The 13725-nt window shown below is 48.6% G+C and overlaps 6 protein-coding genes across 6 annotated transcripts; 3 read left to right on the plus strand and 3 right to left on the minus strand.

The window, feature by feature from the left end:
- Positions 1–635: 635 nt before the first annotated feature.
- ANOM_003458 (protein kinase) lies at positions 636–2005 on the plus strand (the record flags this gene model as incomplete). Its single annotated transcript, XM_015548715.1, has 5 exons — positions 636–787; positions 848–1179; positions 1229–1536; positions 1601–1763; positions 1827–2005. The coding sequence occupies 5 exons, from the start codon at positions 636–638 to the stop codon at positions 2003–2005; spliced, it is 1134 nt and encodes a 377-aa protein (XP_015410024.1).
- Positions 2006–3278: 1273 nt separating this feature from the next.
- Positions 3279–4687, minus strand: ANOM_003459 (DNA helicase ZGRF1-like domain-containing protein; the record flags this gene model as incomplete). Its single annotated transcript, XM_015548716.1, has 2 exons — positions 3279–3639; positions 3690–4687. 2 exons carry the CDS (start codon positions 4685–4687, stop codon positions 3279–3281), a joined length of 1359 nt encoding a protein of 452 aa, XP_015410023.1.
- A 1039-nt stretch (positions 4688–5726) lies between these two features.
- Positions 5727–7392, plus strand: ANOM_003460 (BAR and SH3 domain-containing protein; the record flags this gene model as incomplete). Its single annotated transcript, XM_015548717.1, has 4 exons — positions 5727–5837; positions 5917–6234; positions 6288–6404; positions 6472–7392. The coding sequence occupies 4 exons, from the start codon at positions 5727–5729 to the stop codon at positions 7390–7392; spliced, it is 1467 nt and encodes a 488-aa protein (XP_015410035.1).
- A 431-nt stretch (positions 7393–7823) lies between these two features.
- On the minus strand, positions 7824–10436 carry ANOM_003461 (uncharacterized protein; the record flags this gene model as incomplete). Its single annotated transcript, XM_015548718.1, has 1 exon — positions 7824–10436. The coding sequence occupies one exon, from the start codon at positions 10434–10436 to the stop codon at positions 7824–7826; it is 2613 nt and encodes an 870-aa protein (XP_015410036.1).
- A 604-nt stretch (positions 10437–11040) lies between these two features.
- ANOM_003462 (putative RNA 3'-terminal phosphate cyclase) lies at positions 11041–12537 on the plus strand (the record flags this gene model as incomplete). Its single annotated transcript, XM_015548719.1, has 1 exon — positions 11041–12537. One exon carries the CDS (start codon positions 11041–11043, stop codon positions 12535–12537), a length of 1497 nt encoding a protein of 498 aa, XP_015410026.1.
- A 587-nt stretch (positions 12538–13124) lies between these two features.
- ANOM_003463 (uncharacterized protein) lies at positions 13125–13548 on the minus strand. The gene is made up of 2 exons (XM_015548720.1): positions 13434–13548; positions 13125–13324 (listed from the first exon to the last, which is right to left on the minus strand). Exons 1-2 carry the CDS (start codon positions 13509–13511, stop codon positions 13199–13201), a joined length of 204 nt encoding a protein of 67 aa, XP_015410027.1. The 5' UTR covers positions 13512–13548; the 3' UTR covers positions 13125–13198.
- Between the last annotated feature and the right edge of the window lie 177 nt (positions 13549–13725).

The raw sequence follows: 13725 nt of genomic DNA on the forward strand, positions 1-13725 counted from the left end.
ATAAACCTAGCCATGCACATGACGTATTGAAGGTAAGCTTCGAGTTACATTAGGAATGAGACCAAAGCGCAGAGCAGGGGAAATCCCCTGAACAAATAACACTCTCATAATATTGGAAAAGATGGCAAGATGTCTCTGTTCGTACTATACTGTTGATTACTTCAGTACTATATTTCTGTAGCATAATGTGCACTTTCAATCAGCTAGCTGGTTAATCTGAACCTATAACTATGCGGCTAGGCATTAGCGCTTCCCGGGAAGCACTATCGCATCAATTCTCTAGGTTGGCAATACAATTAGACAGCAGCACTTCCTAGGAAGCACAAACACATAAGCTGCAATGCAACTAGACAGTAGCGCAATAGGAACACAGTGTGCTTCCCTTCCCAACTCCCACAACCATAACTTCGCTTAGTCGCTGGGGCAACCCCAGCATGTGACCATTGACCACGCTTTGGGGTGTCATGTTAAACCCAGCCTTTGCAACATTTCAAATTTGGTACTCCATCTCGACTTGCTAGAGTCCCGTTACAATGAAACGTATGTCACGTATGCTTAGGGCCCTTAGGATTCCCCTTTTCCGGCGACTTCCATCGCCAGCCCGACAGTTTCCACCTGGCCCCCTTCTCGACTCAATGGACAAGGTGGAGGAGGAAAAACTAGCATGGTATTCTCACGATAACTTCTTTCCTGTCAAGATCGGCGATATCTTTCAGTCGAAGTATCAAGTAGTTGGGAAACTAGGATATGGCGGATATTCAACAGTGTGGCTTTGCAGAGATTTAGAGTCAGCCCCCTCCATACTTGATTGCAAATCGCTGGGGCAAATGGGAGCTAATAGGTACAGAGAGCACGTTTACGCCACATTGAAACTATATGAACGTGACTCTGCTCATGCAGAACGAGAAATTCAGGTTTACGAACATCTCAAAAGTCTCAAATCCTGCCACACTGGTACTGTTCTCGTGCGAACTGTGTTGGATAAATTCCATCTCAGCTCAACCGATGGCTCCCACTTCTACCAATGTCTTGTTCACCCACCCTTAGGCATGAGTCTCTGTGAGCTTCGGAATCGGTGTCCACGAAAGGTTTTTCCAGAAAACCTACTGAAACCCACCCTTATCCATATTCTCCTTGCGCTAGATTTCTTACATACCGAGGCGCGCGTGATCCATACCGGTTAGCACTCTCAATATTTGGAATATTCTATGCTGATATATAATACAAGATATACAAGAAAAGAACATTATGCTCAATATTGAAGATGAATCGATTCTTGTTGACTTTGAGAAGGCCGAGATATTAAATCCAAGCCCACGTAAAGTGGTCGGTGATCGAGCAATATATCATTCTCGAAAGTTGGGCATTCCAAAAAAACATGGACGCCCCGTACTCTCAGACTTCGGCGAGGCTCGCTTTGGGTCCGAGTCAGGCACATATTGCGATGATGTACAGCCATTTATGTATCGGGCCCCGGAGGTACTACTTCGCATGCCCTGGAATGAAAAGATCGACATTTGGAACCTTGCAGTCGTGGTATGTTTATCGATGTTGCATCTATTATCAATATTTCCCCCCCTTCTAAACACTCTTTATGCAGGCCTGGGACCTATTCGAACAAGGCCATCTTTTCTACGCTCAGGATGAAAACAAAAGAGAATCGGATAGTCACCATCTTGCTGAAATGATTGCGTATCTGGGGCCACCGCCACGCGATATGCTTGAGAAAAGTGAATATGCAAATAAGTATTTTGATAGTAGCGGTAAAGCTCACCAAGTTCTTGTCTCTTTTTTCTCAGCCTGTGTTTCTGACCCGTAGAAACTAGGAAAATGGAAGTGCTTTGCTGAAATCCCGCCTACGTCTTTAGCGGACATTGAAAGTAACTTAGAGGGCGAGCAGCAAGAGAATTTTCTCCGTTTCATACGGAAAATGCTTCAGTGGCGACCAGAAGATCGACCTACTGCGAAAGAGTTATTATCTGACCCTTGGCTAAGGTCTACATAGTTTGAAATTGCCCTAGCGCAACAGCTCATGTAACAGAAATGTATATACTGTGGCTGAAATTCGCCGGATCTTAGATGGATACATCATGCTGCGAAGTTCACTCGTGGTCCTTTGCACTACCTACAACCTGATCCTCAGAAAACGGAGATAGAACACCTGGTTCAAAACGCTACACAGATGGTCCGCGCAAAGCTTTTGGCTTCTGGGGCCTAGTTCATCTTGCGCACTGAGCCGTCTTGGTGGATATGGATCCGTTGTATAGTTTTAACTTCACCATTTTTAAGCCGAACTGATATAACCTCTTTCTTATCAGTCGGATCATCGTGAGAAAAGTGCGGCTGAGAACCTCTACAAGTCATAGATTAGGCTCTAGAATTTCTATCGTAAACCATATTTTGGGGCGGTTTACCTAATCTCGGCGAACTTGAAATCCGGATTCTATGATGTCTACCAGTAGAAATAGTGGGATGTTGTATCAAGCCCTCACATACCGCTTTGTTCTTGAATACACCTCAACAGTGTCTTTGTTTATAGAGGATACGGAGAGCACTGTACAGAATACACACTTCGGTAACTTGAATTGTACTCTATAATAGATAAGAAACTTACAAACTCTAGAGTATCTAACCGAGAGTAGAGAATAAGCGGTAATTAATAAATAGTATATCTATAGTTGCTCGGACTATAACAAGAGTATAGTATTTTTATTAACTAAATAAAACAGTAACTGGGTTCCAGAGACTGGCATATTATATCTTTACTATTGAAATTGTTCTACTGGCTGAACAAGTATACTAACTATTGTAATTGATTGTTCTAGCTCAATACCTTACAACTAGCTTACTTTCTTTAACTTAACTATCTTATAAATGTGGATCTAAGCTTTGTAAAAGTAAGTTCCTCGATATATACAGCTATTTGTTATGGAACCTGTGTTACAGACCCTGATCTAGCACCAGTATTGATAAATTGTACACTGGCTACTTTCTTAAAGAGAGAAGTTAAAGGGGCAGATACTATCAGCTTAGAACAGCGAAGGAGGGTTCTATATATTTGGGAGGACGAGGCGGGCGGTGATTACAGTACGGGATATCGGGAAGCTAGACCGAAGGGGACGTTACAGTTCAAATTTAGGGTATCAAAAACATAGTAACTCCTCACGAAAGCCATAGACGAGTTGTCTCACGACACTGGTTTCATACGTCTAGTGATATGAGAAAATCTGTGATGGTCTCAATGGTATACACAATCTGAAGGGTATCATAAACATAAATCAAGTAGGTTTCGGTCGCCCAGGCGGCCAAAAGTCGAAAAGGTCTAGTGCCTCAGAAGTCCAGGGCCCTTGCTCACGGGGTTCATCTTCCTCTATACAACGATTGAGTGGGCTTTTAAAAGGTAGTGATCGCGGTCGGACACTATTTGCGGTGGTTAAAGCAGTGGGGTCCGAGTATGACTTGCGAAGGCCAGTCGAACCGGACTTTGGTAGAGTACCTTGTGCGCCATGGTTTGTCGCAGTCCTGTCCGGGCCACGTGTGGATTCACTTGGCATCTCATCTAACGCAGCAAGCGTTGAAGCAGAGGGTATAAAATCAGGGTTCGTTGGCACAGGATCGGGGCTTGTCAGGTTGATCTCCCTGGAGCCGTCAGTCCATAGCGCTGATAGAAAGATGAGGAACATACTAACTGCGGCTTCTCTCGCACGGGCACGTTTGTCTTCTCTGACAAGGGGGAGGGCAGGGATACTTTTGCGGCTGTTTGACCAGGTAATAAGGCGCTATACATCAACTTTCTCCTCGGGCGCTCCGTGGACAACCTAAGAGTGTTGACTGGAGCATCCACACGAACTGTCGAGGACTTTTTCGCAGGTGGAGGGGCATCGTTGACGGGGTTCTGGATTTTTGGAATGGGCTGAGTTCTACTAGTCGGTGTTTTGTCCGACGATACTGTGGCTGGAGCTCTCACTGAGCTTGGCGTCTTCTTGGGTTGCGCTGCTGATTCAGTATCAGCAGCTGCAGCTGTTGGCTTGACTGCAGGAGGCTCCTCCGATAAATCAATAGTTACGGGTTGGGCCCGACTTGAACCATGCGCACGCAGTACGTTCTCCGGTGCAAGCCTTTGTCTCTTTACAGCTCTTTCAGGTGGTTGTGCATAATCTGTACTCTGCTCCGGCGGATGTCTTTCTTCATACGGAGAGACGAAACGTCCGATAGGTGTCTTCTTGATCCCCAGCAGATCATTGAGGGAGCGAGACGACTGAGAGCCGATCGAGGATCGTAAAGGAGTGGACGTGCGCAAAGACGGGGTCGGCGGTTCTTCCGGCCGTGATGGGGATCCCTGGCTTTTCCTATTGCTGATGAGGCCGGAAATATCGGTCTCCGTCTTCTCCATTGGCTCGCAGACTTGAATCAACACTCCTCTATCCAGTTCCAGCTCGTCCCCATCCTGGATTGCGTCCCCCTGTCGCCAGTGTAGGTCGCCAATGAAATTACCCGTAAAATCGTAGGCCATGATGCGTTTGTTAAATGTGTGATATCTGAGGTAGCCATCTTGCCAGCGTTTGGCTTTGCGGCGCATATCGTGGGTGTAGAGACATCGAAACTTGATGACGGGCGCGGTGTTCTGGGTCGCGGGGACGCTCATGCCTGGGGTAGCACGCGGGGCAGAGGATAAGGGCGTCGACATGGTCGAAGCGACGAGGGCCAATAGTTGGCGACCCTCTGGCTGAGCACCATCTGGTCGCTGGGCGGGGATGAGGCAGGGGTCGATGTGGTTGCAGGCACTTTCGTTCCGTTGACAGCAAGAGAGATTTATTTGCCTGGCCGTACGAGTACAAGTGAGAAAGGCGGTCGTGGTTGGCCTCAGGCGGAAACACCTCGCTGGTGCCTGAGAATCGTGGGGGAGTTCTAGACTTTGGTATCAATCATACGCGTATGGTATTATTGCATGCCGACAGTTTACCTTTACACCTACACATACTCATCTGAACTACTCCGTACACTACTTTGCCTCCCCTAGAGACAGGCATTCAAATGGTGATGAATGTATCTTTCTCTTTCTCTTTCTCTTTCTCTTCTTCCTGGAAAAAATGACACAGCTTCTCTCAATTCGAGATGTTTTATTTATAGCCGGCGGTCTTCTTGGCAGTCTCCAATTCCTGCCTTAATGGAGTTACAGACTTGACTCTGGTTCCACTGGTACTCCATCATACAGGAGACCTGTCGAAGGAAAGACCATGGTACGATAGGTACGGACAGCTCAGGAACCCAACGTTATTCAATTCCAGTGATATAAATCGACTGATCGTACAATGTCCGCACAGACCCAGGGTCTAAGACGTTAAGCAATGAAAAGACAGGGATGATCTACAGACAGACTACTCCATTGATTGGCCTTACAGGGTTCATCTCCAGTATTCAAATGCCTGTCAGTCATTCTGTGAAATGAAACGACGATCAGATGGTGGCTGCGTCATCGCCTACCTGCACGCTTCTTTTTTTCCTTTGCTGACACCATTTAACTCTGCCTCTCTCTCTCTCTCTCTCTCTTTTCCCCCCCTGTCCCTTCTTCTCTCTTTTTACTATCCCTCCACGTGTGTTCCAAAGACCCTACATTGTACATACATTGATCGGGTCTCTCCTCCCCTCGCCCGCAATCTGGACCAAGACTAACTCTGTCTCCTTTGTTCCCCATCCCCGCATTCAAGCAACCTGGCAAAAACACAATGCTATCCGTACAAAGACATTTTGGTAAATTGATGAAAAGATCCGCCGACGACACTCAGGTGGCCATTCTCTTGAAAGATTTCGATGAAGCAAATAAATTATTAGGCCGAGTAAGCTTGATCTGTTAACTACTCCACCAATTGCAACCCAATCGCATATTGTGCCCGCCGCTAACCGCTCGATCGACAGATTGTCGATTCTACTAAAGCCTGGCGAGATGCTTGGTCTTCTTTACTCAGTTACCAGGCGCGCATTCTCAGTGAATTAGAAGGATTATATGCGCCCATCATTGGCTCCTCCGACTCCTCCACAACCGAAAAGGCCGTCCAAACGCCCCCGGAAACATTGGCCCGCACCGCTAATCTAGCTCAAGAATATGAAGAGCTACGGGATGAACTCCTGCAGGAGCTCGAGGCCATCAACGAGCGTATGATTAAGCCCGCCACGCAGGCTATGGACTACATGAAGCCGTTGGAAAAGACAATCAAAAAGCGAGATGACCGAAAGGTAAGGCACATATCTCGTCCAATCAAACGTAGCTTCAACTAATATCCTCGCAGTTAGATTACGAGCGTTACCAAAGTCGCGTCGACAGCTACTCGAAAAAGACAAAGCGATCGGACCGAGACAACGCATCGCTGACCAAAGCCGAAACCGATCTCGCAAGAGCAACAGAGGTATATACATACGATGGCCAACATACTTTCAAAGTAAACACGCATCACATACTAATCCAAAACCCAGGAATACCAAGCCGCAGACGACCACCTCCGAAAATGCCTACCGCCACTCATAACTGCTGCATTCTCACTGCTTCCCAGACTCCTAGCCGCGCAAATCGAGATCCAAAATACCATGCTAGCACACTACTACACAGTGGTCCAGAACTACTGCGAACAGGAGCACTTCCCCTCTCCCTCCCCACCAATGGAACAAATAATCCAAGACTGGGAACAGGCCCTCCACCCCACACAACAAGAGGTTGAATCCCTAGGCTGTATCGCCAACGGAAAGGCAGTGCGTCTATCCCCAGGATCACCCGACGACCAACGGAATGGACTCAGCAGCCGTCTCCCAAACAGCCTCAACTTCCGTCGGCCCTCAAGCAGCAACGCCTCCACTGTCGGCCCTACATCTACATCTTCTTCTACACCAAGTCTCCAACCCCCAACCTCCTCAGGCCGCAGACTCTCCGCCCCATCTGTGCACGACACAAAGCCAACCCCAGTAATGGAAACCAAACCCCGTCTTAACAGTCTCGCTTCGTCCCCATCCTCAACTCTCACCGTCCCAACAACCCATCTCTCCCCGCAAACCCCCGCTTCAGCCTCAGCTTCCTCCCCAGCCGAATCCTACGCCTCGGCCCGAACAGACTACTTCAGTCGAAGCCAGCATACCTCCGACAGCACGGCCACATCGCCGGGATATAGTGTGCTTGCGGCCGCAAAGAAGAAGCCCCCGCCGCCACCTCCGAAACGGATCGGTTCCAATCAGGGGTTGTTCGTGACGGCTCTGTATGATTTCGGTGGGCAGAGTGCCGGCGATCTTGCCTTTCGGGAGGGAGATCGGATTCGGGTTCTGAAGAAGACAGACAGTACGGATGATTGGTGGGAGGGAGAGCTTCGGGGGTTAAAGGGGAGTTTCCCGGCTAATTACGTGCAGTGAGAATCTTTTTCATTAATTTAATATATTCGGAATTTACAAGATAAAAAAGATAATTGAATTGGAACTGTGTGATTTCCATAGGGATTTGGAGCAAGTGCTCTTGGTTTGTAATTATCTTCGGCTAGCTACGTGGTTGTAAAAGGGTATGTACTCGAAGTATATTAGGGATCTCACTTCATAATGAGACATGAGACGAATGATTCTATAGGAAAGGACATGCCCTTTCTCATCAACTGGCCTGCACCTTGAAGGATCAGACCTTTCATTAGAGATATAAGCTAACTACTAACAGTGAATGTACCCGCGATATTCTAATAACTACAGGAATAACATCTTCATGCTAGGTGCATATCCCAGAACAGCTCAAGGGATGGAAAGCCATATAGGTAAGCTACCACAGTCAACATCTTCTGTCCTTCAACGATGCCTATCTAGAGAAAGGCTCCATCCGGAGCACTATCGTCTGACATCCCCATGCCCATTTGTCGACGTCGACTGCTAAGAAACAGTTCCACCATGCGTTTGCTTGACATGAGCGAGCAGGTGTCTTGAGACAATGGATATTGCTCGTTGACGTTGCCATGTCGGGTATCGGCCCGTATGTTCTCATCGTTAAATCTGGTGCTATCGCGATGACGGCTAAGTCGAAAAGGCACGGGCCCTGTATCTTGGGCTTGGTACCATTTGACGGAAGATTCACCATACTTGCCGTTCAGGGCCAATCGTCGTGATAGCTCTCTAGCTTCTCTCTTAGGCGTGGGGGATTCTGCTATCCGGGGCCTATTAATTGGCCTTGACTGCATGGGTAACGATGCATGCTGGTCAAGCCGTGCGCGGATCCGGCCAACAGTGAAAGACGATCCATCACTGCTAGGGGATACTGACGTATGAATCGAAAACGGAGGAGCAGTAGTCAGTCCTTGCTCTTTCGAGGCGGTCACCACCGTGCGTACACTTGGAGACCGACTGAAAGGTCTAGAGAAATTACTTCCGGTCCAAACCTTGCAAGTTGTCATTGGTTCTCTACTCGCGAAAAGTTGATCATGATCCGAATCATCCTGTCGACTCGCCGAGATGTCGTTGTCACCCCCTCGGGATAAACACTGCCGCTGCATGTTAGCCTCATCGTCATATATTTGCGCGTCTTCTTTATAGTGCTCCTTTGTCGGTGTGAGGTTTTCGATCCTCGCCATTTGAGACTGCATCCATTGCTGCCAATCAGCGCTTGGCCGTGGGTGAATTTGGGGTTCCGGGAGACCAGGGGTCCGCTTAGGGGATCTGTATGCTGACCGCTGACTTTCGAAGATTGTAGCTACCCCTGGTTCATCTGCCGTCTCAGACAAGCGTGGCTCATTATTATGCTGTTTTGTGGACGGGGAATTGCCACTGGTGGTACGTGAGTAGATGCTAGGAGAATCAGATGTATCCAAAGTCGGAGACTCAGGAGCGTTTATGCTTCGAGTATCGCCATCTAGGGCATTTTGGCTCCCGAGCATTGTCAAGCGTTTCTGGGGAGTTATTGTGCCACCAGGGGCTGTTGTATATGACCTTGGGGTCGTAAACGATTCGTTGCTGGCAACACGACGAATTGTCTGCCTGCTACTGCGAGGGTATAGGGAAGATGCACGTGTCGGAATAGCACGATTTTCCCGGACTTGACCGAGGAAGATTTCTTCTTTTGTATCCTGTGCATGGTTCTGCCCAATCCGCTTCATCAGTGCAGCATACAGGCGTTGGCTATCAACGGAATGTTCCGGCATGGCTGGTTCCGGAGAGGATGAAAACGCCTGTCTAGGAGAGTTGCTTGGGGTGAGTACCGAAAGATTTGGTCCCGAATCGCCTTTTTCATCAATGATAGACAGATGGCTTTGTTCGCCTGTTTTGCGCGTTACGATAGTATTTGCTACGGTTGAATCAGCCCAGCTTGTAACACGCGAGCGGCTGGTTGCGAGACTCTCCGAACTATGGGTACTTCGGACTGTCTGAGAACGATCGTATCCAGTGAGCCTATCGGCACAAATCGAATTCCGATCATTCCCAGCTGGATAATCGTCATCCTTGGGTGTTGACGAAAGCACCTGATTCTGTGCCTGGCCAACGGGTGGCGCCTGTACTTGGCTATTATCTGCAACAGGTTTTGATAGCCCGAGGACCTTCTTGATACCCCGTTTAATAGATGAAGATAATGAACGCGTTTTCCCTTGTGGTATGGCATGTCTAGAGGAGTCCACCGAAGATTGGGTACTAGATACATCCAGGCCGGAAGCGCTATCACCGCTATTACTTCGAAAGCTTTTTCTGAATGGTTTATGCTCTCGTTTGGGTCTGCGGATGGAGGATGTTCTGCACTGGTCGGTGCCATCCACCGAGCTTTTCAGGAACTGGCTACGGGCTAGCTGAATTGCTGCATCATGGCTCCTCATATGGTGTATTGGAGAGACAGATGCATGGCTACCCCGGAGGAAGGAAAGCGAACGTTTCAAGGCCCCGCCTGGGTTTGGCGCCTCAGGTACTTGTGCTTTGTCAAAACTCGCATAATCATACAACCGAGAAGGTGCTCCACAAGACATGCGAGAATACCGTTGTCCGCCTGTAAACATTGACCGCGACTTGCGCAGGCGGCGGTATGAAGAAGGTAGAGAAGAATTGCGGCCATCTAGACCGCCGAATTCATGAATTGGCGGTAGCGCGGCGGGCGAAAGCTGAGAATTGCTATTGTCTTCTGAGTCGTTCACGGCTGAAGGCTTGGACAGTGTCAGAGTAGCAGCCAAATCAGTGTCAGAGATTTCACTGTCGCCGCTTGGTCTGTGTCTTCTCTGTGGTACCGCCATGCTACCAGGGCCACCCAAACGATCGTAAGAGCGTTGAGAGTCCGTAGAAGACCGCTCTGTAGATCGGCGCATGGCCAGAGATGCCGCAACGGTTGCGTGTTGTTTGGCGATTTCTGGATCAAATGGCTCATTAGACACTGACATTTGGTGGCTCCTTCTGATGGAACGAGTTGATCTAGATCTCCTCAGACGATCGCTAGCATTGAGAGACATTGCGGGACACATGACAGCAAAAGCACGTATGTACGGATACAGAGCGATTGAAGTGGTACTTTGAGAATAGATACTGCCCAGATGGATAAAGTGCGGTCTAGAAAAGTCTCTCGAGATGAACGAGAGATACCCATGGTGAAGAACCCATGGCAGCTAGGATCGGAGGAAAGTGCGATGATAGACTGCATGTCGTCTTGCAAAGTCACAGCCATCAACGTCGCTTCCTCATCTGAGGCTAGGGTGGAAGTTGTCTTAATAGATAAATTTAGTCAGGTTCTATCCAACCTGAGATTGCCTATTTTGGTTATATTGGTTAATAAGCTAGTCGGGGGCTCTGGTCCGAGATAATGAACGATAGCTCGGCTAAGAGGGTGGCTGTGGCTGTGAGTCACGGCTCTACTCCGATCGTATAGGCCATGTCACACTGACGCATTCCAATACGAAGAGGTAGTAGTACAAATCCCACACAATGGAGGCCTTAAACACGCGCCTTTTGATATTAAATATAGCGCTCGACGTTCCAGTACCTATACGCAGCAGAACTTTTTTTTCCCCATTCGACGTCACACAGCAGGAGGCCAGTCAGCGTTGAGGCCACACCATTATGGATCAGTCGGATGGTATGAATCCTAAAGGGCAAGCCATCCATCTGGATGGAAGGACCCTCGAAGGGGGAGGCCAACTTGTGCGAATTGCCGTCGCCCTTTCGGCGTTGACAGGCCGGCCCGTCAAAATTGACCATATTCGAGGCAACCGATCAGGGAAGCAAGGGCTCAAGGGCTCACATCTTGCCGCGATCACATACCTCGCATGTGTGAGCAGAAGTTCTGTCGTGGGGGCAGAGCTAGGATCGACATCGTTGAGCTTCTATCCACAAGTAGTCCAGATGCCAAGAGATCGAGACCATGAGCGGGGAGGAGCGATCGAATCACATATCAACATTGCACTCAAAACAGCAGGTTCGGTGTTTCTAGTGTTCCAAGCACTATATCCTTATATGCTGCACGCGGGAGCCAATTCTTCCGTCCCCGAGCGCCAGATTACTTTATCCATTGTCGGTGGGACCAATGTGTCGTTCTCGCCGTCATACGATTACGTGGCGCAGGTTTTAGTGCCTAATTTCGCCAGAGTGGGATTGCCTCGCCTTTCAGTGCAGCTAATCAAACGGGGATGGGGGACGGGCCCGTTTAGCTTGGGAAAGGTGACTCTTGTTGCGGATCCGCTCACGTTGTGCGAAGATGGCAATAGAGCCGGGTCGAGCCCTCGGTTTCCGCCCATAGACCTTTCTCGATATCAGCGAGGGACAATCAGTCACGTTGAAATTACCATTTTGGCCCCCGACGACCCGTTCCCTAAGAGTACAGGCAGGGGCGCCCACGGCAATGGAAGAAATCAAAGACCTGGTGGGACGCAATTTCGGAGACATAGGCCAAGGGCTGAAGGAAACAACGATGATTCACCGAACGTCACTCGAACAATTCGCCAATTTGTCGAACTCGAAATCTTCCGGAGCCTCCGCAAGGGGTTGAGGAAATTACCGTCGTGCATTTTCACCTCCAGAACATCGTCCTCCAGTGCCGCTGTCGGGCATCCTCACACAGAGAGTGGCAGCAACGATATTCCTGTCAACATTCATACGACTGAGGTCACACATCATTACTCGCACGTATACATACTTATTGTAGCACACACATCGACGGGGTTCAGGGTGGGACACGATGCGCTCTTTGGTGTCAACGGTGGTCCCGGTGCGCGACGAGCGCGACATAAGCAACGGAACGGTCCGGAGGAGGTGGAAATGGTGGTGAAAGATTTGGTGGAGCGATGCGTAGACGGATTCTTAGAGGAATTGTATGATCCTCGCCTGCGGCAAGGTTCTACCCCCGTGAATAGAGAGCAGCATCCCCCTTGTGTGGATAGGTATTTAAGAGATCAATTGGCGGTGTTTGAGGCACTGGGAAAATCGACATCACAACCGAACGATGACGGCAGCCGTGGGAATGAGGATGAACGATATTGGAGTCTTCACATGCAAACGGCGCGTTGGGTCTGCGAAGAGATGCTGAGTAACCGGGCACATGACATGAAGCATTTATATTAAGCCCTAAGGTCAAGAATATCGGAAGGAAATGACAACACGAAACATTCAGTCATATAAGAAAAAATAATAGTAAATGTATGATTGTCAGTAAATCGTACAGTCGAGAGGGTATGAAAATCGACCAATATTAAAAAAATGAGTACACATCACAAGACACACGAAAGTGAAATATCTGAACAGAAAGTAAAGCAGATATTAAAGGAGAGAAAAATGATATCCATCTGCGCCACCACCCGCCAGCCAGCAGCAGATTCATGGCTGTGCGCTCTATTTCCACGGCGTATGAGTTTTATAGAAACTTCCAAATCGCCATTCCCAGCAGCTGATTAGGGAAATCACCCATGCCGTACCCAGTTTGTCTCGCATATACACAAAAGAAAATAAGAGAGATGAATAAAGATAATCGCAGTGCTGAACCGCCCGGTCCAGTAAAATCGAGAAAGCCGCCCTTGTATATGGTATAAGAATCCGATGATCGATCAACTCCCAACAATGCATCAAGTCAGAGCATAATTGAATAGGTTAAGGAAAGAGAGGTGCCGTGATTGAGACTGGCGTGAAAGGTCCCTGGGACTCAGTCCCAACCTGCAGGATCCTGGATATCCGGTCGGAGTCCTGGAGGTCTTTCGTGCCATCTCGGTTGAGAAACGGTATCGCAGGTTTACAGCAGTTCCCGAGCGATCGCCCTGTAAGGGGAGTCATTCAAGATCTCCGAAGGCAACGCTCTCCGGTAATCTCGTGGCTGGGCAAAGGGGGACGTAGATGATGGTCGACGGAGTTTCAGTTGCTAGATGAAGCCAGGAGTTAGCGTCATTTCGGAGGTTTGCATGGGAATTAATCAATCTCAGATGCTGATCGGAGAGTCTAAATGGGAGATCTGGAAGCGAATGACATACCACACAATCGGCGCATTTTCCTCCTTGGATATTAACGCGGCCACGGCAACCGCGAGGATAATTGGCGCACGAATACATGATGTAGTTGGCTGTAGAGCGAGTTGGATCACCGAAAAGAAGAAAAGTGCTGATAGCTGGCTGATAACCACGATTTAGGTCGTCGAAGAAGAATAAATCCCCTATCCCGTCAAGGGAGGTTTTCTAGGGCTGGTCCTTTTTTTTCTTTTTTCTTTTCTTTTTTTTTTCTGGGGTTCACTCCCAAAAAAGAAAAATGTCAAGAAGAAAAAAACAA

This window comes from Aspergillus nomiae (assembly GCF_001204775.2).
Source record: "Aspergillus nomiae NRRL 13137 chromosome Unknown contig00038, whole genome shotgun sequence".
NCBI lineage: Eukaryota > Fungi > Ascomycota > Eurotiomycetes > Eurotiales > Aspergillaceae > Aspergillus > Aspergillus nomiae.

Excerpts from the sequence above, each read along its gene's own strand:
- ANOM_003463 (XM_015548720.1), bottom strand. The coding sequence starts at position 13,511 with ATGTATTCGTGCGCCAATTATCCTCGCGGTTGCCGTGGCCGCGTTAAT. Across the intron at positions 13,325-13,433 it reads GAAAATGCGCCGATTGTGTG|CAACTGAAACTCCGTCGACC; the intron begins GTATGTCATTCG and ends GGCTTCATCTAG.